Source organism: Vipera ursinii (assembly GCF_947247035.1).
Source record: "Vipera ursinii genome assembly, chromosome: 2".
Lineage (NCBI taxonomy): Eukaryota > Metazoa > Chordata > Lepidosauria > Squamata > Viperidae > Vipera > Vipera ursinii.
The window spans coordinates 136,379,382-136,406,692 of NC_139513.1; the positions used below are offsets into that span (position 1 = coordinate 136,379,382).

At 43.2% G+C, this 27,311-nt stretch overlaps 1 protein-coding gene across 2 annotated transcripts in view; it reads right to left on the reverse strand.

Moving 5' to 3' along the window:
* The window catches only part of ERBB3 (erb-b2 receptor tyrosine kinase 3), a 111,279-nt gene that overhangs the window by 62,516 nt on the left and 21,452 nt on the right, over nucleotides 1-27,311 (reverse strand). Inside the window, exon 1 of one of the 2 annotated variants that reach the window (XM_083355433.1) lies at nucleotides 3,205-3,264. The exons of the other annotated variant lie outside the window; for it this stretch is intronic. Coding sequence (XP_083211559.1) covers nucleotides 3,205-3,235 — 31 coding nt within the window. The 5' untranslated portion in view covers nucleotides 3,236-3,264. Of the gene's footprint in view, nucleotides 1-3,204; nucleotides 3,265-27,311 lie in introns of those variants that run through there. 2 annotated transcript variants of the gene reach the window in all.

A 27,311-nucleotide genomic window follows, 5' to 3' on the forward strand; every position in this document is an offset into this window, starting at 1 on the left:
GATCCTAGTGCTGGGAATGACTGGCAAACAAATGTAACAAATAAGCTATTGGTCCAAAAAAAACCCAAATACAGTAAATAAATAGTTTGCAGGTGCAAAGCAATTTCAGTGATAGACGTAGTAAAAATATTTTACCCCTGTCATTGAATAATAAAAGCTGTACTCTTCAACACTTAGAAAATAAATTCTAGGAGATAAATGTACAGTATACATATAATATCTTGCTTATTTCCTGTTCTTCAACTAACAAATGGAGAACTTTGTTTACACTCAGAAGCAAGCTCTATTAAGTTCAGTGGATTTATTTCCACACAATCAAGATAGCAATTCAATTCATAAAAAGGGATCTCTAGAAATTAATAAAGCTAAGGTAATAAAGCTAGGGGGTAATGCTAGGCTTGCCACTATTGAATTGCAGCTATATTTTGCCCTATTAAAGGCCCCATCTTGGGTGTGTACATTGCTTAATATCTATGAAGTTTAGGAGAGTTAAATGTAAACCTTCCTAAGCCCATAAGCTTTCTCCTCCTATCGCCTCCAAACTGACACACCACCAAACTGGCTGGGCAGGTTCTTTTGCCAAGTGTGGCACAACCCACCAACCAACCGGCTCAACCAAAAGTCTCAGCCAAACAGGAGTTTACAGTGAGTGACATTCAGACGGTTGGTTGGTACCCAGAACACAACAGGATTTGTCTTTCCAAACATGTACCACAACCTTCCCAATCATGGGGACGAGGACAAAGAGATACAGTTGTGGTCTAGAAATGACAACACTGAATTCTTGAGCATGGGGGGGGGAAGCAATGGGCCTTCCAGATGTTGCTACAACGCAACTCCTGGCAGCCCCAGACAGGAGAGTCAGAAAGGATGCTGGCATATCTTATTGTTATTGTTGTTGATAAGAAGCTCAGCTTTCCCATTTCTCTCTATAGCGACCACTTGGCTAAGAGAAATTAACTGGCCCAAAGTGGTGAGCTTGAATGGCTAGGTGTTCCTGGTGCCAGCCTGCCACTTTTACCCTTGCACTACCCTGACTTTGTAGTTCAGAAAATTCTAGAAGATCACCACTTCTTGTTCAGTGGTTAACTGCTTCTCTGATGCATCTCTAGTCAAGTTAGAAGACTGATCCCGCTTGATGAATTTGGCTTGAGAGGCAGATTAAAAGTCCACTCAATCATTTAAAATCAGTTCTGGCAACTCTCATAAATCAGATCTTTTTCACCCCATGAATCATCCAGAGGGTCCAAGCGTTCACAGAAGAATCAGGCCTCTTGGGTGTGGAGACAAAAACCCCTGCCAGATCTGAAAAGGGCGGGAAGTACAGTCACAGGGGTTGCATTGTCCTTGGATGGGACTGCTCTGTTCTGAAGAAGCTGCTTTAGGCAATGTCCTGGCTGGACAACAACGGGTCGATTATCCTTGGGAAGGTGGATGGAGCTGGAGGCCTGTTCCTAGCAAGGACATAAAAAATCTAGCCTCAAGGCTACATGGAGAAATAGAAGTGGAGAAATAGAAGTGGATCTGCTCTGAAAGGACTCTCTCCTCTACCCACCCCCCCATCCACCCACCCCTGCAGAGGCACTGGCTTCTTGGGTTTTGCCCCCAACCCTCCTTTCTATTTTGTGGGGCATATTCTACTACATTGCAATGCAATGAACCCCCAGGGCTGTCAGGCAGCTGCACAACAATCACCCAATTTGCATGCTGGGGGGGGTGGGTTGGGGAGTGTAACCTTTGAGGACCTACACAAGGAGACCTGACTTGGATTTTAATGCCATCTAACCAATCCAGGAAATCATACACAATGGATTCAACAGTCCCTGCACTGCCGAAGGTTAGCACAGCTGATAAACTCATGAAAGAAATCCATCTACCGTAAGTTTCAGTGCAAGGTTGACAAGGGTTGGACACCTCTGCCCTAGGGCAGGTGTGGGTAGCAGTAAGACGCCTGATGTCCCTGAACTACAACTGTCCTAAGCGCCAACCATCATGACCAGTGGTGAGGGATGCCGAGAGTCATTGTCTGATGGGCTACAGGTTCCTTATCCCTGTCCCAGCATTTCGGAAATGAAAATGGGCACCCCAAAGATTTGTCCATTATGCAGGAGAACGTATCTAAGCTGTATCTAAGGGTGCTACAAGAGAAGAAAAAGTGCACCTGGTAAAATATCCTTTTGCCTTCAGTTAGTTTAACACTGTTGACTTCCACAATGTGGTGTCCTCCAGATGAGTTTAACCTCAGTTCCTAGCACCCTTATGGCCAAGGCAACAACAAAGTGTCAGGGAAGGCTGTCAAGACATTCTACAGCAAAAATATAGAATGCCTTTGTTTATTAGAAAATGAAAATTATCATTATCCTTTCTCATGTTATAGTCCTTGAGGTGCCACTATAGCAACTGGCACCTCCTTGGAAAGCCTGGACTTTATTTTGCATATTAATAGCCCCCTTTTTTCTTTCACAGAACCCATGAAAAGCAGCATACATAAATATTCCAGTTAGTCTCACCTCCAAGCAGCAGCCAGATCTACCAGAGCTTGCTTTAGCAAGACAGCTGCATCAGGGATCCTGTGAAGTGCACCAGGTTGTAAATAATGCCTTGCTCTTGCAGCCAAGAGTTGGTCAAGCAAGCAAGAACTAGCTGTAACGCTCATTTTGAAAACACACTAGTTTTCAAAATGATGCAACTGAATCCCTTCAGTTGATGCCCCAACAATTTGTTTAGTGACTGTTCAAAAGTTACAGCACTTGAAAAAAGTGACTTATGACCATTTTTCACACTTACAACTATTGCACATCTCCATGGCCATATGATCAAAATTTGGGCACTTGGCAACTGACTCATATTTATGATGGTTGCAGTGTCCCAGGGTCATGTGATCATCTTTTGCTTGCTTCTGACAAGCAAGTCAATAAAGAAGCCAGATTCACTTAACAACCATGTTGCTAACTTAACAACTGCAGTGATTCACTTAAGAACTGTGGCAAGGAAGGTCATTAAGTGGGGCAAAACTCACTTAACAACTGTCTTGCTTCACCTCAGAAATTTTGGGCTCAACTGTGTCCGTAAGGCGAGGATTTGTTAACACACACACACACACACACACACACACACACAAACACACACACTTTCTTGGTAAGCTGAGGTTGAATGCTCTTGGCACTGTGGAGGAAGATGCTGTATTGTATATGGGAAGCTCACCTTTGAGAGTCCATTTCTTACTCCCAGGCATGAATGACTCATCCGGCCTCGTCCATTGTGCTGGCAACCTCCTCTCTCAATGGGCAAAAGAGCAGAGAATCAGAAAGCCCTGGCAACTTTGCACACACAGCAGCCCCCTTCTCTCTAATCCAGACAGTGGCTCCAGCCGGGGAGGGAGGCCACTGCCAGACATATGGAGGCACTTCCTGAAGAGATAACAGTACAAAGAAGTGGGGGTACAAAAAAGAGGGGTGGGAAGAAAAGAGGGAGGGAGGAAATGTTTACTACCTCTCAGTCGTCCCCCTCCCCTCTTTTCCTTTATCAGCCTTGGAGACTGGGATCCCTGTTCGGATTCCCCATTCTGAACAACTCTAAGCATTTAAGGCCAAAATGCCTATTTTGTTTTCCCCTGGATGGCAAGCCTCAATGATGTAAACACGGATTACAAAGAAAGAATCACAGATAGCCTGGGGTTTTTTTTTTGGGGGGGGGGGGGGTTGAGTCAATGCTGAGCTTGAGCTGGAGGGGGCGGGGAGGAAGTGACAAGTAGTGGTTTGGAAGCTGGCGAGGGCTAAGAGCCAGGCCTACTGTGTTTTGTCCCCCTGTCATAGTGACAAGTCCTTTGCAGGGCCGCTATTCAAGTCCCAGACGTGACTCAGAGCTGAGCAGTGGAGGGGGAAAAAAGAGCAGTTTTGTCTCTGCCCAGGCTGAGATAAGAACTGACTTCTCCTCCCCCAGCCACCAAAGACTTCGCCATAAGTTCAGGGTCTCTGTCCTATCAAAGCAAGGACACCTGAGTTCGCTCTGATACAGGGAAATTATGGCTCTCCTAATATGCATACAATCCATTGCTGGAAACAGCAGCCTCCTCTAAACACAGGAATCAGAGACTCTGACTAAAAATGCCCTCTCAGAGCCTGTCATCGGATCTATTAAGTGTCCCAATTCTCCACTGGAAATACTGGGTAAGTCACCCACGCTGGGAAATGTGCCCAAGCTTTGCTTCTTGTAGGCCCTATTTTCGCTGGGAATTGGAGGGCTCCAGGGTTGAGCTCCAGAAGAGCCACTTCCAAGAGCTTACACAGAAACGCAGGATTTTATTTTTTTATTTATTTTATTTATAAAGGTAAAGGTTTCCCCTGTCCAGTCCTGTCTGACTCTAGGGGGCAGTGCTCATCTCCATTTCTTAGTCAAGGGAGCCAGTGTTGTCCCAAAACATTCCCATGGTCAAGTGGCCAGCACAGAGCTGCACAGAATGCTGTTACCTTCCCACCAAAGTGGTACCTATTTAGCTACTCACTTTTGCAAGTTTCCGAACTGCTAGTTGGGCAGGTGCTGTAGCAAGGACGGGAACTCACCCCGTCACATAGTGCTTGGGTCTCAAACTTAGGCTGTCAGCTTTCCAGCTGGTAAGCACAAGCTCAGCATCTTTAACCATTGAGCCATTACGCGCCCCCCCCCCGGGTTATTTATATTCCCCTTTATTATTTTTATAAATAACTCAAGGCAGCGAATATACCTAATACTCCTACCTCCTCCTGTTTTTTCCCATAACAACAACCCTGTGAGGTGGGTTGGCTGAGAGTGAGTGACTGGGCCAAAGCCCCACAGCCAATTTTCATGCCACAGGTGGGACTAGAACTCACAGTCTCCTGGTTTCTAAGCCAGCACCATAACCACTAGACCAGGGGTAGGCAACCTCGGCTCTTTTATGACTTATGGACTTCAATTCCCAGAATTCCTGAGCCAGCCAAGCTGGCTCAGGAATTCTGGGAGTTGAAGTCCATGAGTCATAAAAGAGCCGAGGTTGCCTACCCCTGCACTAGACCAATCTGATTCTAATTCTAATTCTACAGGATTCACATGTAGAAGTCAGAGGACCCAGCCATTTCAATGTTTTTTTAAAAAATAATGCTAGAAAAGCTGATTATTGAAATCTTGTGAGTCACCATCAGCTACATGGCTCCACAAAGGAATCACACACACAAAAGTAAGGCTGGTGTGATCTCCTTGGCATATGGAAAGTCGATGGGGAATTCTGAAAGAACATAGCCAGTCTCACTTACTTGCACTCTGCATGCATTTTACAAAAAAAAGGCTCTGTCCATAAAAGCTTGAATACGAGTACTAAAAATCCTCCACATTAGAGGGAAGTCGACTATGATCCACATATCCTCATCTATTCTCTGAACATTGGAGAGCTGAACCCAACTAAAGCAGTATATAAGACCAATGTTACATAACTAAATCAGTTTTGATTCATTTGGCAGGTCACAATCGACTTATATTTTGACAATATAATTATAACTTTGGGCTCTTGAGTGGGTGTGTCAAATCACTGACAGAAGTTGTGTAAAAACACAATTGTTTAAACACCGGTGTTTAAAATTTACTTTCTCATTGCTTCAGTCTGCAGTTCCACTTTTCAGATTTAGGGAAAATGGGTTTACTTCAACTATCACAAAGAAAAAAATATCTTTAACAAAAAAGGAGAGGAGAGGAAACTATTTGTAACCCACTGGTTCCATAGATCCCTTATGACATTTCCCATTGATACTGGCATTTCGTTACTGGGGGGAAAAAAGGTTCTGAGATTTTCAGAGGAGGAAAAAGAGACACTGTGAAACGGGAGACAGAATGGGGACTTCTTCAAGAGTGGAGAGGATGCTGTTGTTCCTTCAGTAAGAGAATGAACAGTCCTAACCAGTGCTTTTTTTGTAAAACAAAACGGTGCCGGAACTCACACATGTTGTACAACCTGCCTTGCCTACCCTACAAGGTTCCATCCAAAAAAGGTGCTGGAACTCCGTTCTGAGCGTTCTATGAGAAAAAAAGCCCTGGTCCTAACAGTTAGTAAGTTTTTACTATAGTAACTTGAAACAAATGTTTTCCAAGTGGACCCATCAGGTTGTGAAATGTGCTGTCTGCCTGGAGCAGAGCTCGGGAAAATGACAGAATAATCTCCAATTATCTCTTTTTACTAATCCACGTGAGGACAAATGATACTTCAAGGAACAGCTGCTAACACGTTGCCATGGTATCTGAAGATCTTGGATAGAAGCTTAAAAAACTGGGAAATTGGGCGGTATTGTCATCCATTGCAAACTAATGATTGGTTATACAGGAGAGTTATAGTGGACCACTGGTATAGGATGGGCTGTACTTCATAATGAGTGGTAGAAAAGTGTTTGGCTGAAGGATGAATTGTTTGATCAGAAAGGCTTTTCACGTGTATTGTCTAGGATTGGAGAGGAAAAGTTAGGTAGCTCAGAATTTTAGAGATGCTTTCAGGAAAGTTCAGCTTGAGTTGGTGAAAATGATCTTTAAAGGAAATACATATGTCACCTACTGCAGAAAAGAGCAAAATCCAATAGATCACAAAGAAAGTATCCTATTTAATTCCTCCTAGAATTAAGGAAAAAATTTCTGTCAGTGAGAACAATTAACCAGTGGAACAGGTTGCCTTCAGAAGTTGTGAATGCTCCATCCCTGAAGGTTTTTAAAGAGAGATTAGACAAACACTTGTATAAGGTCTTCTGCTTGAGCAGGGAGGTGGACTAGAAGACCTCCAAGGTCCTCTCCAACTCTATTATTTTTTTAAAAAAAAATTCCATTTATATCCCGCCCTTCTCCGAAGACTCAGGGCGGCTTACAAGCTTAGCAGTAGCCTTCATTCTATGTATATGCCTGCTTATTAGGGCTTTTGCCCCCCCCCCAAGCGGCATTATTACAAAGTCAGCTTAATTGCCCCCAACAATCTGGGTCCTCATTTTACCTACCTCGGAAGGATGGAAGGCTGAGTCAACCTTGAGCCTGGTGGGATGCGAACCTGCACTAATTGTATTCTATTCGTCCCTATCTTCTTTGAGAAGGTGTATCCTTTACCAGACAATTGTGGAAAGAAAGACAAGTACTGAAAATTGAGATTGACAGAAGTATTATCAGGCAACATCTACATCCTTTGAATGACCTTAAATCTCCAGGACCAGAGGAATTGCAGTCTAGGGTGCTGAAGAAGCTTGCTGATAAGTTTGAAAATTTCTGGAGAATGAAATAAATGGAGGAAGGCAAATATTCCTACCTTCAAAAAGGGGAGAAGAAGAATCCAGGGATCTACTTAACATAGAAAGATTCTAGAGCAGATAATTCTGTAAATATGTCAGTCTATAACAGACATGTCAAACACAAGGCCCGGGGGCCGGATCCGGCCCGCGAAGTGGTTTCATGTGGCCCGCGAAGCCATCCTGGAAACAGTGAAGGAACGGACCCCACTGCCTTGGCCCTGGCCCAGAGACCCTCCTCCTGCCAGAGACCCTCAGATCTGTCCCACTCCTGCCCAGGCCCCCATAGGCACCCTTGATGCCAACGATGTAGAGCTGTCCACACCCGCCCAGTAGGCCATACGCGCTGTAGCCACGCCCACCCAGTAGGCCACGCCCACCCTGGCCATACCCACCCGGCCCCCTGAGGGCAACCGCAATGCTGATGCGGCCCTCAATGAAATTGAGTTTGACACCTCTGGTCTATAAGTACATTGTGGTAGAGGACAGGAAGGCCTGGAGGAACGTTGTCCATAGGGTCGCGATGGGTCGGACACGACTTCGCAGTTAACAACAACATAAGTACATTGAAACAGTTGATTGCCACAGGTCAATAAGGATTTGTCAAGGACAAGATTTGCCAAACTAACCTTGCCTCATATTCTGATCAAGGTGATAGCACCATCACCTTGAATGATCTCAGAAAGCTGAGCAACACCGAATCAAACTATTACTTGGACGGGAGGCCACAAAGGGTCACAGGGCTGTAAGGCTAGGTTGGAAAAAAACAGAGGCAAGTAAATTCTATAATGTTGCCACATGAGCATGTCCATGAAGACACAAGTTCAGCTTGATTCAGGTCTTAATTTCTGTATTAGATGGTGGAAATGCTTAGGATTAATATATCTTGCTTCAGCAAAGCATTCAGGAAGTACTTCATAACTTTTTATTTAATAGTTAATTAAGTATGGACTAGATGGAATGACTGGTTGATGGATTTACAACTGGCTCAAAAGCCACCCTGCAAAAAATTCTTGTCAGTAGCATTTAATTAAACTAGAATAGGATATTAGTGATGATATCTCAAGGTCCAATCTCGGATTCTGAATTATTCAATATTTATGCTTACGATTTGGACGAGGACATGGAAAGAATCTTTATCAAATTTGCAAGTGACACAAAACTGAATAGGATACTTAAAAAATTTAAAACAACCTGGATAGGTGAGATAAATGGACTTTTAAAAAAATTAACAGGGACAAAATTAACTTATATAGAGAAATCAAATGACAGATATTACAGGAACTTGGGATAGTAGTTGCTTATAAATTGAATACAAGTAATCTTTGACTTACAACCATAATGGAGCCTTTTTTTACTGTGGTTGTTAAGTAAATCCATATTTGTTAAGTGAACAACATGGCCATTAAGTGAACCAATTGTTTGCTATGGGCTGGTGTTACTGAAAACCAAAGGTAAATGCTGGTTTTTGGCAAAACATCATAAAACACATTTTCAGGTGACCACAGAAGCTGCATATGGCTGTAAATGCAGTTTGGTTGCTGAACCCCCCGAAAAGCGGTCATGTGACTTCAGGAGGTGGTGGCCATGAGAACCAGATTGTAAGTACCCCTGTGCAGATCTTTCATAACTGTATGGTTGCTAAGTGGCCTAAGTTGAGAATTATCTAGAACTAAAATGTGATACGGTTACAAGAAAGGGAAATACAATTTTAGACCGCATCAGTAGAAGTATAGATTATTTTGCACTGGTGGGATATCATCTCAACTTCTATGTCCAGCTCTGGGCATCACATTTTAAAGAGGACTCAGATTTCCATAGAAGAAATGGCAAACTGACAAACACAATGGAACGAAGAACTGATAAATAGACCAGCGCTTTGTAATTCCTCTCCAAAGTAGGAGAGGATTTGAGATCACCCACAAGTGTTCCAGGCAGTTGCTCCTTCACAAGACAGTGAAGTTTTAAGGGTTCATTTACAGATAAGAGATGAGATAGGGAAAGAAGAGATCGTTTATTGTATTTAAGAAAAAATGATAAGTTACTAAAAAATTATACCTGTGATGAAAGGAAATTCTTTATATAATTTTTCATTATATTTTTAAATTTTTTCTTTCTGTTTTTTTCTATTGTGTTTTCTGCACATTCATTTTTTTTCTTTTTAATTTGTTAGCTTTTTTATCATTTCAATTATAATTTTTAACAAAATTACTACGAATATTTTAAGGAGGACCCAGGGAACTAAAACAGGTTCAAAAAGGATGCTCAACGGGCAAAAAACTAAGAAGAGAGAACAGAACTGGAAATGCTTATCATCCAGAAAAGTGTAGACTCCCCATTAACCTAACAGGTTCAATCATAGGCTTGAGCAAGGCAAAGATTGGCCTCAATGACTTTTTCCATCTCTATGATTCTTTGAGAAGTGAATTTATATTTCAGGCAAGGCTATACACAATGGAGTCATGTATTATTTTAAAATCATCAACATTCACCACTTTGGATGAAGTCACAGAATGTGGGTAAGAGTTGAAACTTGAAGTATAGAAAATGCAAATCTGGACAAGAAACCTCAATCAACAAATTACTATAGCAGGAAGCAACAGCTCACTCCCTATTTCCCCAGTAGATGACTCAAAGTCTCTCAGGTGGAGGACTCAGGTCCAATAATCAACACATTTCCTCATTACCTGCAAAGAAAGGAAATTAGTAACTTCATTTTGCTGCAGGATCAATCATTCTTCCTATTCCTCTATTTCACTTTTTTCCAACTAAATCAACACTCTTTCATCCCTTCATCTTCGGCAGGGATGTCAAACTCACAATGTATATGTGATATGTTGTGACGTATCACGACTTTTTTTTCCATTGCTGGCATTGGCATGACGCATCCAGCCCGTGGGCTGGCAGTTTGACACCGATCTATGTGAAATAAAACAGGTAGATGCCCCCAAAGATGTTTTAACAGATTCTAAAAATATCACCTGTTCAGCTTCTATTGTTTCAATTAACTCTTCCTCTTTGCATGTTCATTTGCTGACAGATGTATGCTTTACTTTGGAAGTTGCATATTACAAATACACACTTCATTATGTATCCAGCTGTTCACTCTTCATCGGACCAGGAACAAATATAGAGTGAATCTTTGGGAGTGAACAAAGAATTTTCTTCACCAATAGGAACTGGAAAATCAGTATTTTAAAACAAAATTCTACTGGGAGTGGGACAAATGTGGTTGCAGCTATTTGACACTTGTGGCCACAGTACAAAACACAGCAGAGACCATGGATTACTGATCCGGGATTCTCCTCTCTACATCTGAAAACACCTGATTCCTGGCACCCTTTGATTTATACCTGTATCTTATCTTTATTCCAGGAGATCTCTGAGATCACAGCTACCCAAAAAGCATTAAAGTTGTGTCATTTCAACCCTGTTCCCACCAATCAAAAAACAACAGGTTACCCAGCTAAATGAGGATACTGAAATCAACAAATCAGAGTACATTTATGTCTTGTATACAAAGTCTGGCTTTTGATATTTCAGTCAGATTTCTGGCTGAGCTTTCTTTCTTTCCAAATTATGCTTTCAATGGAAGATCTACAGACTGAATGGATAGCAAGACATGTTGTGAAAACTGTCCTGCACTTCTTCCATTCCTAACCATAAGAACAATTCGCAGACTCCCTCCGAGCCAAATACTGGGGTCATCTTTAGGACTTCTACTTTTTATTTTGGTTCTGCCAAGGCAGTCAATGATTTCAGTTTGGCCACGAAGTGTTTGGGTATTGTGGTGCTCTGGGATACAGGCATGGCCGTGTAAATAATTATCCACCCACTATGCTTCTTTACAGATTAAAAGCACAAACAGACGTAGCCTTGACCCAACTAACCTGAAATGCAACCCTGATGTTTACACACCTCCGTAATTCTTTTACATGAATACCTCTCCATTCCAACTGCTTCTACTTTGTTTTCCCAATTCTGTTTTTGTTTTTAACTCTGCCTTCTAATGACGAAAATAGCATAATTGTTAAGACATAGAAAAGGGCCCAAGAACACGGAAATTCCCACAAAAATTATTCCTCTAACAAGAATCCCCCAGGAACAATGTAGGTCTCTTCATCTCACTTTCTGCTCCCCACCCCACCTTTACAGGGCAGAAATTAGAAAAAGGGAAGAAGAAAAAAACAGTTACCGGTACAGCATTCCTGTGAAGGAATGCTTGGAGCACCTGACAGAAGCACTATAAAAACATTCAGTTACTGCTATTAACTATTAACAGGATAGCCCCAACATCTTAGATTTCAGGCCAGAAATTGAAGCAAAGAATGACAGATTGGAAGTGCCGGAAAACCTGTGAAGGAAGCACCTTGAGCTCATAAGATGCAGTCAAGGATGCAACCATGCCACGCGTTTATTTTTATTTTATTTTATTAGATTTATATACCGCCCTTTCCCGAAGGACTCAGGGCGGTTTACAGGGCATTTTAAAATCACACCAATATAAAATACAAAGTTAAAAGAGAATTAAAAGATTAAATTATCCCTGAAAATAAAACCGCAGTTAAAATTCTCAGCCTGGGTCAGAGAGCTCAAAGAGCCAAGTCTTCAGGTCCCGGCGGAATGAGCGTAGGTCAGGGGCAGTCCTGAGCTCCACGGGCAGCTGGTTCCAGAGGGCAGGCGCACCCACAGAAAAGGCCCTCCCCCTGGGTGTTATCCGCCGGCAATCTTTTACTGGCGGCACCCTGAGAAGACCCTCCCTCTGCGAGCGCACTGGACGAAGGGAACTTGATGCTGGCAGCAGGTGTTCCCTCAAATATCCCGGACCCAAGCCATTTAGGGCTTTATAGGTCATCACCAGCACTTTGAATCTCACCCGGAGGGCAACTGGAAGCCAATGCAGCTCATGGAGTAGAGGTGTTACATGGGAGTATCGGGAAACCCCCATCACAACTCCCGCGGCCACATTCTGCACCAGTTGTAGTCTCCGAATGGTCCTCAAGGGCAGCCCCATGTAGAGAGCATTGCAATAGTCTAAACGGGAGGTCACGAGCGTATGAGTGACTGTGCGTAGGGCATCTCGGTCCAGGTAGGGTCGCAACTGGCGCACCAGGCGAACCTGGGCAAAAGCTCCCCTAGTCACGGTTCATATATGATCTTCAAAATTGAGCCGTGAGTCCAGGAGGACGCCTAAGTTGCGAGCCCTATCAACGGGGGGTAACACCTCACCCCCCATCATTAAAGGTGGGATAGTTTGGTTAGCCCGAGATGCCGGTACGCAAAGCCACTCAGTCTTGGCAGGATTGAGACGAAGCCTGTTTCTCCCCATCCAGACCTGGACCGCCTCCAGGCAACAGGTTTGCTTGGGTCCAGACAAGGGTGGCCCAAATGTCCCATCCAGAGAGTAACAGGTAATCGGGGCAGCTCCAAAGAGGCTTGATGGCTTGATAAGTGTACTCCAAGGCCCAGTATGGTGTATGGTTAAAGCACCGGGCTAGAAAGCAGGAGCCAATGAGTTCTAGTTCTGCCTTAGGGACAAAGCCAGCTGGGTGACCTTGGGCCAGTCACTCTCAACTCTGGGAAGAAAGCGAAAACAAACCACTTCTGAAAAATTTTGCCAAGAAAACTGCAGGAACTAGTCCAGTCAGTCATGAGGGGTCAAAAACTGATTTGAAGACATGTGCATACATGTGTGTGTGTGTGCACGCGCGCACACACACACACACACACACACACATGAGCACTGGGACCAAAACCCTAACCCAAACTCTTTCTACTTTATAGGAGAAGTATGCACCCAACATTTTATAATCATAGAGCAGATGGCAAAGTGCAGGTATACTTACCAATGCTCATGGTATTATTTTTATATTAATAATACACATTTTCCTTCCCACAGTAAGTTGCCGCTTATGTCCCAGTGGGTCTTCCTAAATGAGGGGGAAAGGCTCTCTGCTATGCTCAGTTACATACATTGTTTTTTAACCTGTACGGGGGTTGATTGTATCTCATTGTGTTACTGGAAACCAGCTAGATTCGCAAGATGGGAAAGCATATAAAATTTTGGATAAACATTAATATAGTACTATAAGTGAATAATATATTCTGGTTGCACTATAGTTTCCATTATCAGCCATGAAATAAGGCTTGGCTGCTAAACTGTTTGGAAGCTGTTCAAGATGGGGACAGACACTATTTTGTCCTTTGTTTCAAGCAACAACAACAAAAACAGTCTTACTATTATGGCTCCCTGAAGTCCTCCCCTAAAAACAAAAAATCTGTTGGACCACAGATGGGATCATTTCTATGCATGGTACTTTTCAGGTCCCTGCCACAAATAGCTTAAAGAGTTTGGATGTGATTTCAGTACACATATAACTGGTTGAGGGCAAGAGAAGAAGGGGACGACAGAGAATGAGGTGGCTGGATGGAGTCACTGAAGCAGTAGGCGTGATCCTAAATGGACTCCAGAAGATGGTAGAGGACAGGAAGGCCTGGAGGAACGTTGTCCATAGGGTTGCGATGAGTCGGACACGACTTCGCAGCTAACAACAACATAACTGGACCACCTCTCCCTAAGAATATCTGCCTATCCTACCCAATTAGAGAGGGTAGGCAGACTTTGGGTCCTGGACCTGAAATGTTGCCATCTAGCAAGACCTTGGAAGTGTACCTTTTTTGCAGCTGCCCCTATCTTGAAAAACATCCGACACCCCCCCCACCCACCCCCATTTAACTTTCCAGAAGGCCATCAAGACTTGGCTCTTTACTTATGGACTGGAGAACAGTAATGGGTCTGTGGTTGACTATTGGGGCATCCCAAGGGGATCACTGAGGCACCAGTTTTTAGTTTTTGTTATACGGTTTTATGTTGTTATTGTTGCTATGAGGTGCTAAGAGTTGTGTTCTGAGGCAGGCAGCCATCTGGTTTCTTTAACAATATAAATCTTAACAAATTAACTGAGGTGAGAGAAAGTGCTTGATTGCAGCTTATTGCCTCAAAAGGGTGTGTTAAGAAATATTAGGTTAGTTAGGGATACCAAAAAATCTGTCCACGCGGCTTTTCAAATAGATTTGTTACATAGTAAAGACTAAGTTTCCTATAGCTATAGGTAGAACGTGGACAGCTGTTGCCCTTGGAAAGTTAAAAATAAAATCTCAGTCTCAAAAAATGTAACTTGAGAACCCTGAGTTTTACCATATCATGTGTGCATAAATATCAGATACCATATTCTTGGTATAAGGACAATCTTTTGCCAATGATTGTTTTCCTGGAAATTAAAATAAATTAAATTAGGACAAGGACATGAAAAGTCATGCAAGCAGTCCTCAGTTTACGGCCACAATCAGCACCAGAATTTTCATTGCTAAGCAGGGCAGTTTTAAAGTGAGTCATTCCTAATTTTATAAACTTTTTGCCACACTGGTTAAGCAAATCACAGCAGTTGTTAAGTGAACCACGTTGTGATTAACCAAATCCAGCTTCTCTTGTTCACTTTGCTTGTCATAAACCAGTTGGAAAGATTGCAGATGGCAATCACATGGATCTGAGACCCTGAAATAAATACATGCCAGTTACCGAGCCCCTGAATTTTGTTCACTTGACCATAGGGATGCTGCAACAGTTGTAAGTACGAAGACTAGTTTTGTAAGTCAGGTTTTTTGTAACTTCAAATCATCACTAAACAAATGTAAGTCGAGGACTTTTGTAACTTCAAATCATCACTAAACAAATGTAAGTCGAGGACTATCTGTATATCCTCTTTTTTGTATGTATGGTTGTGCATTTGCTTCTTCTCTGTCACAGCCCTAAAATAGAAGCTGAGTTCCAAAAAACTCCCTACATTTGGGACAGTCTACAATAGTGATGACGAACCTTTTATAGACCGAGTGCTCAAGCTGCAACCCAAAACCCACTGATTTATTGCAAAGTGCCAGGGCCGCATCAGCATTGTGGTGCCGTCAGAACTGTGGATAAGAGAAATGCATAGAAAGGGATGATTGCTGCAAAAATGAGAATGAAAAGTATTGTACTATACAGAGAAATGCAAAGGATGTAAATAAAGAGTAAAGAATGATTCAGTTTAAAACAAGCTGAAAAAAAACACTAAAGAATTTTGATAAGAAGAAAGAGCTAAATAATTTCTAGCACAGGGGTCTTCAAACTTGGCCCTTTTATGACTTGTGGACTTCAACTCCCAGAATTCCTCAGCCAGCAAAGCTGGCTGAGGAATTCTGGGAGTTGAAGTCCACAAGTCATAAAAGGGCCAAGTTTGAAGACCCCTGTTCTAGCAGAATGAATGGAATTAGAAGCCAATGGAAGTGAAACAAATACTATCAGGGTTAGAGCCTGAGTGGGGGAAAAAAATCTGAAAAGCAATAAACGCGATAATATTGAAAAATAAGGCTGCAAATTTAACTGGTGGGACTGAATAAATCTTAAAATATACGTGTGGATTGTTTATGGAGGAGGAGCTGGAAACGTATTTAACATGTATGCAGATTGAGCTCACATATATGGGGAAAGATAATGACTTTCTTCCAAAAAGAAAGCTAGCAGAAGCAAAACCTATGGGGGTATTGACTGGTAAAGATACTTGGGGATTTTGATCAAAACTGTACAAGAAGTGACGATGTGAAAAAAAAATTGGAAAGAATGTTAGGAATTGCTGCTAAACAGAACAGATTTTAGCTCTTCAACAGATAATGTGAGAAAATTGTCTACATCAAATTTGTTGATGCAGAGAAAGTGTAAGGTGTAAGCTTGAATTGTATAGTCTTGCGTAAAAACATGAAATTGAAAGCTGACTGTTGAATGCAGTAAGAGTGATAAGATGATGAAAGTAAATTATGTAACTGTTGCAATGCAATGTTTACACATTTCAGTGCTAAGCAGGAAGTAAGGCCAGGATGTATGATGTACCCCGATCTCTAATTTACAAATATATAAATATATCAGGAATGCTTGTGGTGACGCTAGAGTTGTGTGTGTTGGCGAAGTGAATATTTCAGTACTTTTGTATGCAAACAATGTTGTGTGGTGGGTTGAGAAACCTCATTATTTGCTGTGAGTGTGAGGCAGACCATGTGATGCAGTGAGACACATACATCTGAAAATTAATGCATTAAAGATCAAGGCGTTTTTACATGACAGGGAAACCAGAGTGAATTATTGCAGAGCCCACATAAATGGTAGAAAAACAAAACAAGTAGATGTCTATGCTTTGGTTCAATGTTTGCTCCAAAGGAGAAAATAAGTGCTGGTGGAAAGGTAGATACCACTGTCTTTTGCAAGAGCTTATTGGTTGTTGGAAGAAGCTAAAATGACTGTTTAAGTGTGTGCTTCTGCCAAGTGGCTATATAGAAGCAAGACTTGGCTATAACAGCAGAAACATTGAAAAACAGCTTGACCACAAGTGGATATGGTAAAACAAGAGGATTAAAAATGAACAGGTAATGAATGTTGAATAAATACAAAAGTTAGTTGCCAAGCGACTGAATTTTGATCAAGTGACCATGGGATGCTGCAACGGTCAAAGGTAAAAAGTCACTTTTTTCAGTGCCACTGTGACTTTGAACGGTTACTAAATGAACTGTTGTAAGTTGAGGACTACCTAACCTAAATCTACAGATCTGATGAGAACATCTTCAGAAGGTCTGTTAAAAATCTCACTTAAATCTGAAGTCAGTGGGGCTTGGACAAGACAATAGGGCTGCTCTGAGGAAGACTGAAGACTTTGGAGCTATTTCCTCCTGCTCTTACAAGGCATTTGAGGAAGGGTTATTATGTATGTTCGCTGCCTTGAGATACTTATAATGTAATAAAGGCATGACAAAAACCTAATAAATAAAATAATTAACAGCATTCTTGGGATGGGGAGGGGAGCACATATCCTTTTTCCCCCTCTCTGCTGTATAACTGTAACTAAATAAGTGAATGATGCTGCAAGGTACAGTTAGCTGTATCTTTTTTTCCTCCTCCTAGCTCATGCATTTATTTCTTGTCTTGCTCTTTTTAGTACTTGGCATATCATTACTTATCCCAGACAGGAAACACATGATGGATAGATGGATGTACATATGACTGCATGATGCAGGGGAAAAAATGCAAGCAGATCTTGACCGGCTTGAATTCCACCAGTCTTTGCTACGCAGTAGATAGAAAATGCCTGGACTCTATTGATATATAGGGATGGAAATCTGAATGGCAAGAATTCTTTTATGCATCACCTGCCTTATGTTATCGATGCAACTTTTCCCTGAATAATTCTAATGCATCTTAGAACATTTCAGTTATTTCGAGCCATCTTGGATCTAAATCAGAAACCCACCAAAGTTGTAACAGCTTCAAGCACATTGATTGACAAAGTTGTGCTCCATCTGTTCTGATAAAAAGCCACAGGCAGTTTTGCCGATAAATGTGAGAGTGGGAATTGTCCTCCTCAAAAGCCCATAAGGAAAATAATATCAGAAGCATTTCTTGTTGAATTTCTGCTTATTATGCAGCTGATAAAGCACTGAAAGCCCTTTTGAGGGTATGTGATAACTAGAAGTATCCCCAGGAAAGTGAAATATGATGAAATGTGAACCATAACATTGTGCTGCCATGAAACAAGTCTGAACCCATAAAAACCCAATGAACTTTTCATCATTTTGACATCCCTGTGGCCAGCTGCAGATGCTGGATGGTAACCCTAATTTAGAAGAGACGCTGGAAAATGCCCTTCACAAATTTCACCATGAATAAATGAATGGTCACTAACTAGCATCTCCTGGAGAGCCCAACCAGTTAAAAGTGTGCACATCGGGATATAACTTCCAAAGCACCCTGGCAAATTCCAAAAATACATCCATACGACGGGAGATCCAGAATTCTCAAACACAGCAGCCTTGTTTGGATCACAACTCCGCAGACAAGCTTTCATTGTGAATAATTATTACAGAAAGGTCAAACTGGGAGCATAAGAAAGATAAGACATAAACTCTTCTCCATTTTAATCACCTTAAGCCCCCCCTCACAAACACAAGGGAAGGCCGAAATAGTTATTCCTAACTCGCCACCTGAACATGAATGGCAGCTTCTGTTTTCTGACTGATCCTGTGGGGACTGAAAATAGCCTTTCAGCAAATTCATCAAAGCCAAATTAGGAAACTTCTGGGCTGTGTGCCAAGAGTTCAAGAACTCGTCATTCCACAAAAGGGCTTGTTGTGAAGTCCAGAAAGCTACATGTCACTTTCACAGTGCACCCTGCACTGTGAAATCAATTTCTCTACTTATAATCCCAGCAGCTTCAAGAGGACAAAACTATTGGGAGACCTGCTGTGATTGGAGCCTCAATTAGATGGCATCCCTTGCTCATCCTCTCACCTTCCCCTTAAATTCTAGAATCTTCCAGGCCTTTTTGTAAGCTTCCTTGTGTTCATTTGGTGAGTTTACTTCAGAAGCAGGAGTTCAGTACTATAACTTTAAAAGTAAAGTTAAAACTTTAACTTGATTAAAAACAAGCCTGCAATTTAACCCATAAAACCTTAAATTCTGCACATACCTTTTCTGGAGATTAGTCTCGTTGGGTAAGGAGACTTTACTTCCAAGGAAGCCTACACAGGATCACAGCTGAAATGTCTTTAGCTTCAATGCTTCTTAAAGGTAAAGGTAAAGGTTCCCCCGCACATGCGTGCTAGTTGTTTCCATCTCTAGGGGCCGGTGCTCATCTTTGTTTCAAAGCTGAAGAGCCAGTGCTTGTCCGAGGACGTCTCCGTGGTCATGTGGCCGGCATGACTAGACGCCAAAGGCGCACGGAACGCTGTTACCTTCCCACTGTAGTGGTCCCTATTTTTCTACTTGCATTTTTACGTGCTTTTGAACTGCTAGGTTGGCAGAAGTTGGGACGAGTAGCAGGCGCTCACTCTGTTACGCGGCACTCGGGATTCGACCCGCCCAACTGCCGACCTTCTGATCGACGAGCTCAGCATCCTAACCCACTGAGCCACCGCGTCTCTCTATCAATGCTTCTAAGGATCCACAAATTGATTATTGTGTGTATGCTGTTACTCAGATGGGAAAGATTAAGTTAGATTGTTACTTTGGAATTCAAAATCTCTTCGGTTCTAAAAAGCCACTTGATAGGAGGATCATTGTTACATATAGGGTGGCATTAGTACCTCAGCACGCAGAGAGAATGTGAGAATTTGATAGGCCACCCATCTCATTGTCAAACAACATTCAACATGGGGAGACACAAGGAAAAGCAAAGGACCAACAGCAGGAATAAATTCATGACTCAAGTGTGTTTCATTTACATGAATAGCACAATTCCATTTAAATTAACTTGTAAGTAGTCCCATGATTCAGGGGATATACTCTCAAATATAGGATAGCATTTATATTAAATGTGGATTTAAGAAATTATGTAAAATAGATCAGGAAAAGGAGAGTCACAGATTCATTTTAGAAGCTGCACCTGAATTGTAAGGGGGTGGGGGAAACTACGTGAAAACGCACTTGCAAATCAGAGTTGGAGTTTATAGACTGGACTATCCCATCGGTTGATTTTTCATCTAACAGTATTCCTAGTGGGAGAAAATAAAAAGCACAGCTGTGGAAATACAGGTAGACCTTTGCCAGTTAAGAAGTTTATAAAAAATTAGGAAAAATAAAATAAATAGTAAGGTGTGTTTTTTTTCTTTCAATCACCGAAAGCATTTTCATTTCAGGTATTTTATACAGTATCTCATTGTTAGCCTGAAAAGGTTTCCCCCCCCCCCAGAAATGTGCAAGATTCTGAAATGGAAAGTTGTCTTTACTGTTTACTTTGGCTTTTCCCTTATCAAACAGACTATTTTATCAGTATGGATTTTATCCAGGGTTCACTTCTAAAGTACTTTCATTCCACTCTAGCCAGGTCCCTATAACTTCTCAATGGCCTGGTAACTTAAGCCTTACTGCACCTGAGATTCGGAGAATCAGGTGACTCACAAAGGCTTTGATAATATCAGAAGCACCTGGAGGTAGTTTCAAAACACATCCATAGAAATTTGCCCGATTTAATTCTGAAATTTGGGGAAACACTGTATCCTGTACAGTTGTAATTAGTGCTCCAAAATAAACTGTTGCTTATTTTCATTCGGCTTTACAATTTTGTAGTTTAACCCTTCAAAAATGTTTACTGCTGTTGCAATCCAGCCCTTGCATCATTTTCAGTATACTTGTCTAGTTTAACGAAGAGAAGAGTGAGGGGTGACATGATAGCGGTGTTCCAATATCTCAGGGGCTGCCACAAAAAAGAGGGAGTCAAGCTATTCTCCAAAGCGCCCGAAGGCAGGACAAGAAGCAACGGATGGAAACTAGTCAAGGAGAGAAGCAGCCTAGAACTAAGGAGAAACTTCCTGACAGTCAGAACAATTAACCAGTGGAACAACCTGCCACCACAAGTTGTGAATGCTCCAACACTGGAAGTTTTTAAGAAGAGACTGGACAGCCATTTGTCTGAAATGGTATAGGGCAGGGGTAGGCAACCTCGGCTCTTTTATGACTCATGGACTTCAACTCCCAGAATTCCTGAGTCAGCTGAGTCTGTGAGTTGAAGTCCATGAGTCATAAATGAGCCGAGGTTGCCTACCCCGGTATAGGGTTTCCTGCCTGAGTGGGAGGTTGGATTAGATGATCACCAAGGTCCCTTCCAACCTTGTTGTTGTTGTTGTTATTACTTAAATTCTACTTTATCCACTTTTAACATTACAATATTTCTAAGCTCAGGGTTGAGCTGTGGGGTTCCCGGTGCTCTCTGAGCTTGGTTGTTTCCTTGCAGACATTTCCTTTGTAACATCATCGGCATTAGGGATGAATCATCTTGGAGAAAACACAAGCACGCTCAGAGAGCATCATGGACCCCTCACTTTTAACAAGGGCTGCAAATATTGAAAGAGGGAATGTATGAATGCCATTTGAACTAAGAATGCAGATCTGCCTCCTGCAATGTCAGAAGAATATCCAATTAAGGGCATTAATGTCAACAGCCCAAAGTTATCAACATTTGAATAATTCACACACTTTTCCCCCCCTAATGATTTCCTGGAGTCAGGAGTGTAGAGACAGCCACATTGTCATCCTTTAAAGGCTCCCTATTAATATGAAAATTAACTCAGGTGTGGTTATAACTATTAACTCAGCTTAGCCATCTCGAGTGGGTAGTTGAAAAACAAATCAGAGAACTAATGTGGTGTAGTCTTTATTAAAGCTTTAATTTAAAGATGAAGAAACTCTGGTTTAAATTCCGATGTGCCCAAACTGCTATGCCATGTTTACTACCACAATTGGCTAATTCTCATAAGTGAAGCTGTAGATTGTTTCCAAACCACAATGACCTCAAGAATTAAGAGGGAGGATGAAAAAAGTCAACTCAGGACACCAGTACTTATTGATCATGTTCTTACAACCACCAGCTGGTAAATCTGTCCTAATGCTATTCAAGGTTAATGGGCATATGTTCTCCTGAATGATACTAACTTTCTTTCTTCCCTCTACCTGTCACCTGCAATCTGGCCCCTCAAACCAGCCAAGGTTATAGACATGGAATTTTTCCCCAAGAGTGTTAGAAGTCTATTGGTCAGCTGTTTGGAGAAAAAAAAGAGCTAAGAGCTAAATTCAGCCCTATTCCTTCCCTTCTTTTTTTTCCTGCCTCAAAAGAGACCAAGACTTTTGAAAGAGCCTGGGAATTCCTAGTCTTTGAAGGCTGCAGCTATCTTGACTTTGGGAAGAATTCAGGACTCTCCTTGTTTTGCTCAAAGGGCTCCTGTGACCACAAGACCGGGCTTGAAGTGGAGAACTGAAATTCAGGTGGGCTTTCTAGGGCTAGACAGGTGAAAACAGGGCTACACGCTTTCATACATTGTGTCCAAAATTGTACCTTGCCAACTGAAAATGAAAAGGTGGGCTTGTGATTAGGCACTTTTGGAAAGCAATTTCAGTCAAAATTCAATCTAAATACTTCAAATCGAATGGAAGCTGTCAGACTGTGACCATTACTGTACTTTGAACACATAAATAAGTTGCTGAGGAATAAATCAACAAGAGAATGAGGTCGATGCAGTTGAAAAAGAACTATAGAGCACTCAGGGCCAGTCACTGGCCTGCAATTCAACCCCTAATTTGCAAAACAAGCAGTAGTAAGAGGGGCTTATTGTGTTCTTCTCCAAGCAGGCAGCTTGGCATCAAGTTTGGAATTCAGCATCCAGAGGATCTCTGCATTGGTTTAAAAACAAAAAACAAAAAGCAAGCATTGATTTCCCTAAAAAATGCAGAAGGCATTTTTAGAAAACGTTAGAAACAACAATAGCTGGACCAGGATCCAGAGAGAAAAAAGGAATCATAATTCTTTGTTATTCCTCATGGCTATCCTTATGGGAGGTAAACAGGGCAGGTGTGATATTTGTGTAATCTGATTAAGTTTCAGAGTCAACTTCACTTTTTGTGTGGGAAGTCAACATTTGGAAGACAAGGAGAACTGCTTGGTCTGTAGATTGAAACTATCTAACAAAGCTCTGCTCCAGACGCTTCTAGCATCTGAGGTGAGGTGGTGGTGGTGGATCAAGAAGATTCTTTCTGATTATGATGATCCCCTCATGGCATTTGTTCATTGCAAGGTTTGCCTTGTCTTCACTACTAATGTCAGCTTGGCACCAGACAAATACTTTTTTATCTTCCAATCTTTGAGATTACAACTGTACATGGGACTGCCCAGAGTAAATATTTCCTTGAAGGGGGATATAACAATTCAAAGAAAGAACTTAACTCACAAGCTCTGAATGAGAAGCAAAGCTCTTCACACATCCTTAACAATTTGATGTTCTAAAGGCAAATCACAATAGCAATCATTAATGGACAATCCTGGGGATTGTCTCCTCAAAATCAAAATACTAGAGCCTTGGTGGAGCAGTGGGCTAATGCCTCCTTAAGTAACACCAGCTGCCTGCAATTAGTGCAGGTTCAAGTCCCACCAGGCTCAAGGTTGACTCAGCCTTCCATCCTTCTGAGGTAGGTAAAATGAGGACCCAGATTGTTGGGGGCAATAATCTGACTTTGTAATAATGCCGCTGGGGGGGGGCGAAAGCCCTAATAAGCAGGCATATACACAGAATGAAGGCTATTGCTAAGCACATTGACTTGTGCTTTAGATTGTAAACCGCCCTGAGTCTTCGGAGAATGGGATTATAATAATAATAAATGGGATTAAAAAAATAAAAAAATAAATTAAAAAAAATCACAACCCATTACTATTCCTCAACAGCTGTCTAGAGTAGACTAGAGCAAGGCTATTTTTCCCCTCCCCTCCCCCCCCGCCACCCCCACTCCCCAAAGTTTCAAGGAGCTGAAAGACATTTGCTGAAAGGTTTTGCTATCCGGCAATGAACAGTAGCTCAAGCTGTCATCTATTATCAGAAGGCCGGGCTGCTATGGTGCTTGCTATGGGTTGCAAAGGCATGTATGGAATATGGATGATATCTATGGCATGCTGAACTGATAGGGCTGCAGGGATGGGGGAAGAGGGGGGGGGAGACATTTCACCAGGGAAAAGGAGAGGAGAGAACACAGCTGCTAAGCAAGGCCTGTCCTCCACCACCACCACCCCCTTTTTTTTTAGAGAGAGATGGACAAGGCTATACATTTTGGGGGTGGGAAAGAGATGGACAGGCCACAGGAACTTCACACAAGACCTCTGTGCTGGAAAGATTCCTTCTGTAATTCCGCTTAGATCACTGGCATAAAATTGCACAGCTCTCCCGAGTTTTCCTCTGGAAAATGGGATGCCTGGGTTCTGCAGATGGGCTTATCGATGGCCTTGTTTGCTCCTGGGAAACCATTGCCTTGCCAGCTTTCCCACAGCTCAGGTTAACTGTCAAGGACGGCAGGTTGCACTGTGTTTATTTATTTGTTGTTTATTTTATATCTGTATCCTCCCACCTGCTCATCAAAGTGTAAAAGAGGTTTTAAGAGCAAGAAGCAACATACCCTCCCACCAACCCACATGCAAAACAGAAATGGTGGGAGCCAAAGCGTTTGATTAAGTGCTCTCCAAAAAACAGACTGAAGGTTTATGTACCAAGGGAGGTGAGAGTTGATGTCAAACACCTTTTAGTCTTTTTGCCTTCTTACTGAAAATAGGCCAGCAAAGAAGAGACAGAGGAAATCCCACTGGCTTCAGATTGGTGAGACTAGGAAGCCTGCCGACTCTGAGGTTGACAGAAGAAATGATTTATAACAGCCAGAAGTTAGTCTCTTAAGGCAGCAGGTGCCTTCCCTGGGGCTTCGGAAAGAACTAGAAATATGCAGATGTTTCAATGGCCACCTTACTTCTAAATCTCTCAGAAGATGAGCCAAGCTTGGTTGGGATGGTGGTTGATGGGTATAAATAGTCAGTGCTGGTGGCAAGGCCTTCTCCTAAGACTGTCAACTTTTCATTGGGAAGCATGAGTTAAGACAGGAAGAAGTTAAAGATTGATGGGTCCATTCAAGGATCCTTGCAAGCCTGTACGTGGAAAATCTGGAGCTTCAGCTGGGCAATCTATCTTAGCCATCACCTTCCATGTGCACTGTTAAACAGCGGGTTCTTTGGCGCAGGAATGAAGACGAGGTAGCTGAGTACAGGGAAACTCATATTTTATTTCGTGCAGAATCTGTACTGGGCAAATGGCTGCAACTAGCCACAATATATAGTCTAGCTCAGGGGTCGGCAACCTAAAAAAGAAAAAGAGCCACTGGGAACCGGTTCCATCACAAATTAAAAAAAGAGGGAGCCGCGTGCGTGTGTCCATGCACGCGCATGCGCAAAAGGGTTTTTTGCGCATGCGCGGACGCACGCGGCTGCCATTTTTTAAAAAATGAGATGGAACCGGTTCCTGGTTGCCCGACGGCGACGGCCCGTCTGCAAAGCTGCCGCTTTCGGCAGCTTTGCAGACGGGCCGTGGCAGCTTCCTCAAAGAGCGGCGCCACTGCCCATTCCGAGAGGTGCGCGCGCACCTCTCCGAACGACCGGAGGTGCGAGCGTACCTCCGCGCGAATGGGCAGCGGTGCCGCTCTTTGAGGAAGCTGCCGCGGCCCGTCTCAGCTTCCTCAAAAAGAGAGGCGCCCCTGCCCATTCCGAGAGGTGCGCGCGCACCTCTCCGAACGACCGGAGGTGCGCGCGTACCTCCGTGCGAAGGGGCAGCGGCGCCGCTCTTTGAGGAAGCTGCCGAAAGCGGCAGCTTCCTCAAAGAGCGGCACCGCTGCCCCTTCGCGCGGAGGTACGCGCGCACCTCTGGTCGTTCGGAGAGGTGCGCGCGCACCTCTCGGAATGGGCAGGGGCGCCGCTCTTTGAGGAAGCTGCCGCGGCCCGTCTGCTAAGCTGCCGCTTTCGGCAGCTTCACAGACGGGCCGCGGCAGCTTCCTGAAAGAGCGGCACCGCTGCCCATTTGCACGGAGGTACGCCCGCACCTCTCCAAAGGTTTGGGGAGGTGCGCGCGCACCTCCGCCCATTCGGGGAGGTGCGCGTACACCTCTCCAAACGGGCGGTGCCACTCTCCATTTGGAGAGGTGCGCGCGCACCACTGCCCGTTGGAAGAGGTGCGCGCGCACCGGGCGGCTGGGAGCCGCAAGAGACGGCTCAAAGAGCCGCATGCGGCTCCGGAGCCGCAGGTTGCCGACCTGTGGTCTAGCTAGCCCCTAGGCGGCAGCCAATAGGTTTGAAGCAACCATTGCCACCTAGGGATAGCCAATTGTAGCGCTGGAGACTTGTAGTCTGGGTTGCTGGAGAGCCATTAGCTGCTCCAACAACCCACGTGGTATTACTACGAGCCCAATACATAACATGCACGAGACTACAACTCCCAGAATTCCTGGTCCACATGGCCAAAAAGAATATGGCAATCTAACACCTACATTGGCCAAATAATGAATCTCATAGTTTCTCATATTCCTGCTAATTGGAGCACTATATCATCTGTACAGGGGTGGACAACTATGGCCCCTTTATGACCTGTGGACTTCAAGTCCCAGAATTCCTGAACCAACCCATGCTGGCTCAGGAATTCTGGGAGTTGAAGTCTACAGGACATAAAGTGACTATAATTGCCTACCCCTGATCAAATAGATGACTGGTTGATTTAAATCCAACTCTTTCCTATAGATGACACAATAGCAGGGCACTGGTCTCTACTGCTGGGTGTCCTTGGTCAGGATAGGGTCCATCCCAAGTACCACACGAAGCAGATTTTGCCCCCTTGAGTCAGTTCTCCTGTTCAACACTTAAGATGCATTTGTTCCACACTTCCCAGGGTTGTCAGTCGGTATGAGAGGGAATGATCTCATGTTTTAGTTCTATTTTCAAAAACAAGTTTCTAGTCCTCACAGAGCTACCAAAACACCATTCAAAAATCAGAGAGCTGCCTAAAACTAAGCATATTTAGGAACACATTTTGCTGGTGAGCTCTGAGAACTAAATCCTCTCTTGGAGGAACAAATGACACAGAATGGAGAAATTTTAAAAGAGGGACAAAATTCTCTCAGCCAATCCACCTCACGGGGTTGTTATGGGGGGGGAATGGGGGGGAGGTGTGTTGGATATGTTCATCATGGTTAATTATAAAAAATAAGAAAGGGAGCATACAAATTAAGAAATAAAAAACAAGAGGGAAAGTTGCAAGGGTGACTGTTCCTGTCTTGCTTTTTCCCCAGATGGGCAGGCCTAAAATAAATGACCTGCTAAGAGTCTTTTATCCTCCCATAGAAAGAAGGGATTCCCCTTTTCTCTCCAAAGAGGGGGCGACCGACCCAAAGGGGGGGGGTTCTGCTTCCTTCCCACAGCGCTGGCCTCTACTTCTTTTGCTGTCTAGCCAGGGGTGGGTGGGTGGGTGGGAAGGGAAGAGGCAAGCCTTTCGGAGCTGCAGGCCGCCCCAGGGTCCTGACCCAGAGCTCCCTCCAATTAAAAGGCTGCCATGGCTACACAATGAGGAGCCTTTATGCCCTTGCATGAAAAAGGCGTAGGGCTGCCTTTCATTTCGCTGCTGCTGTGG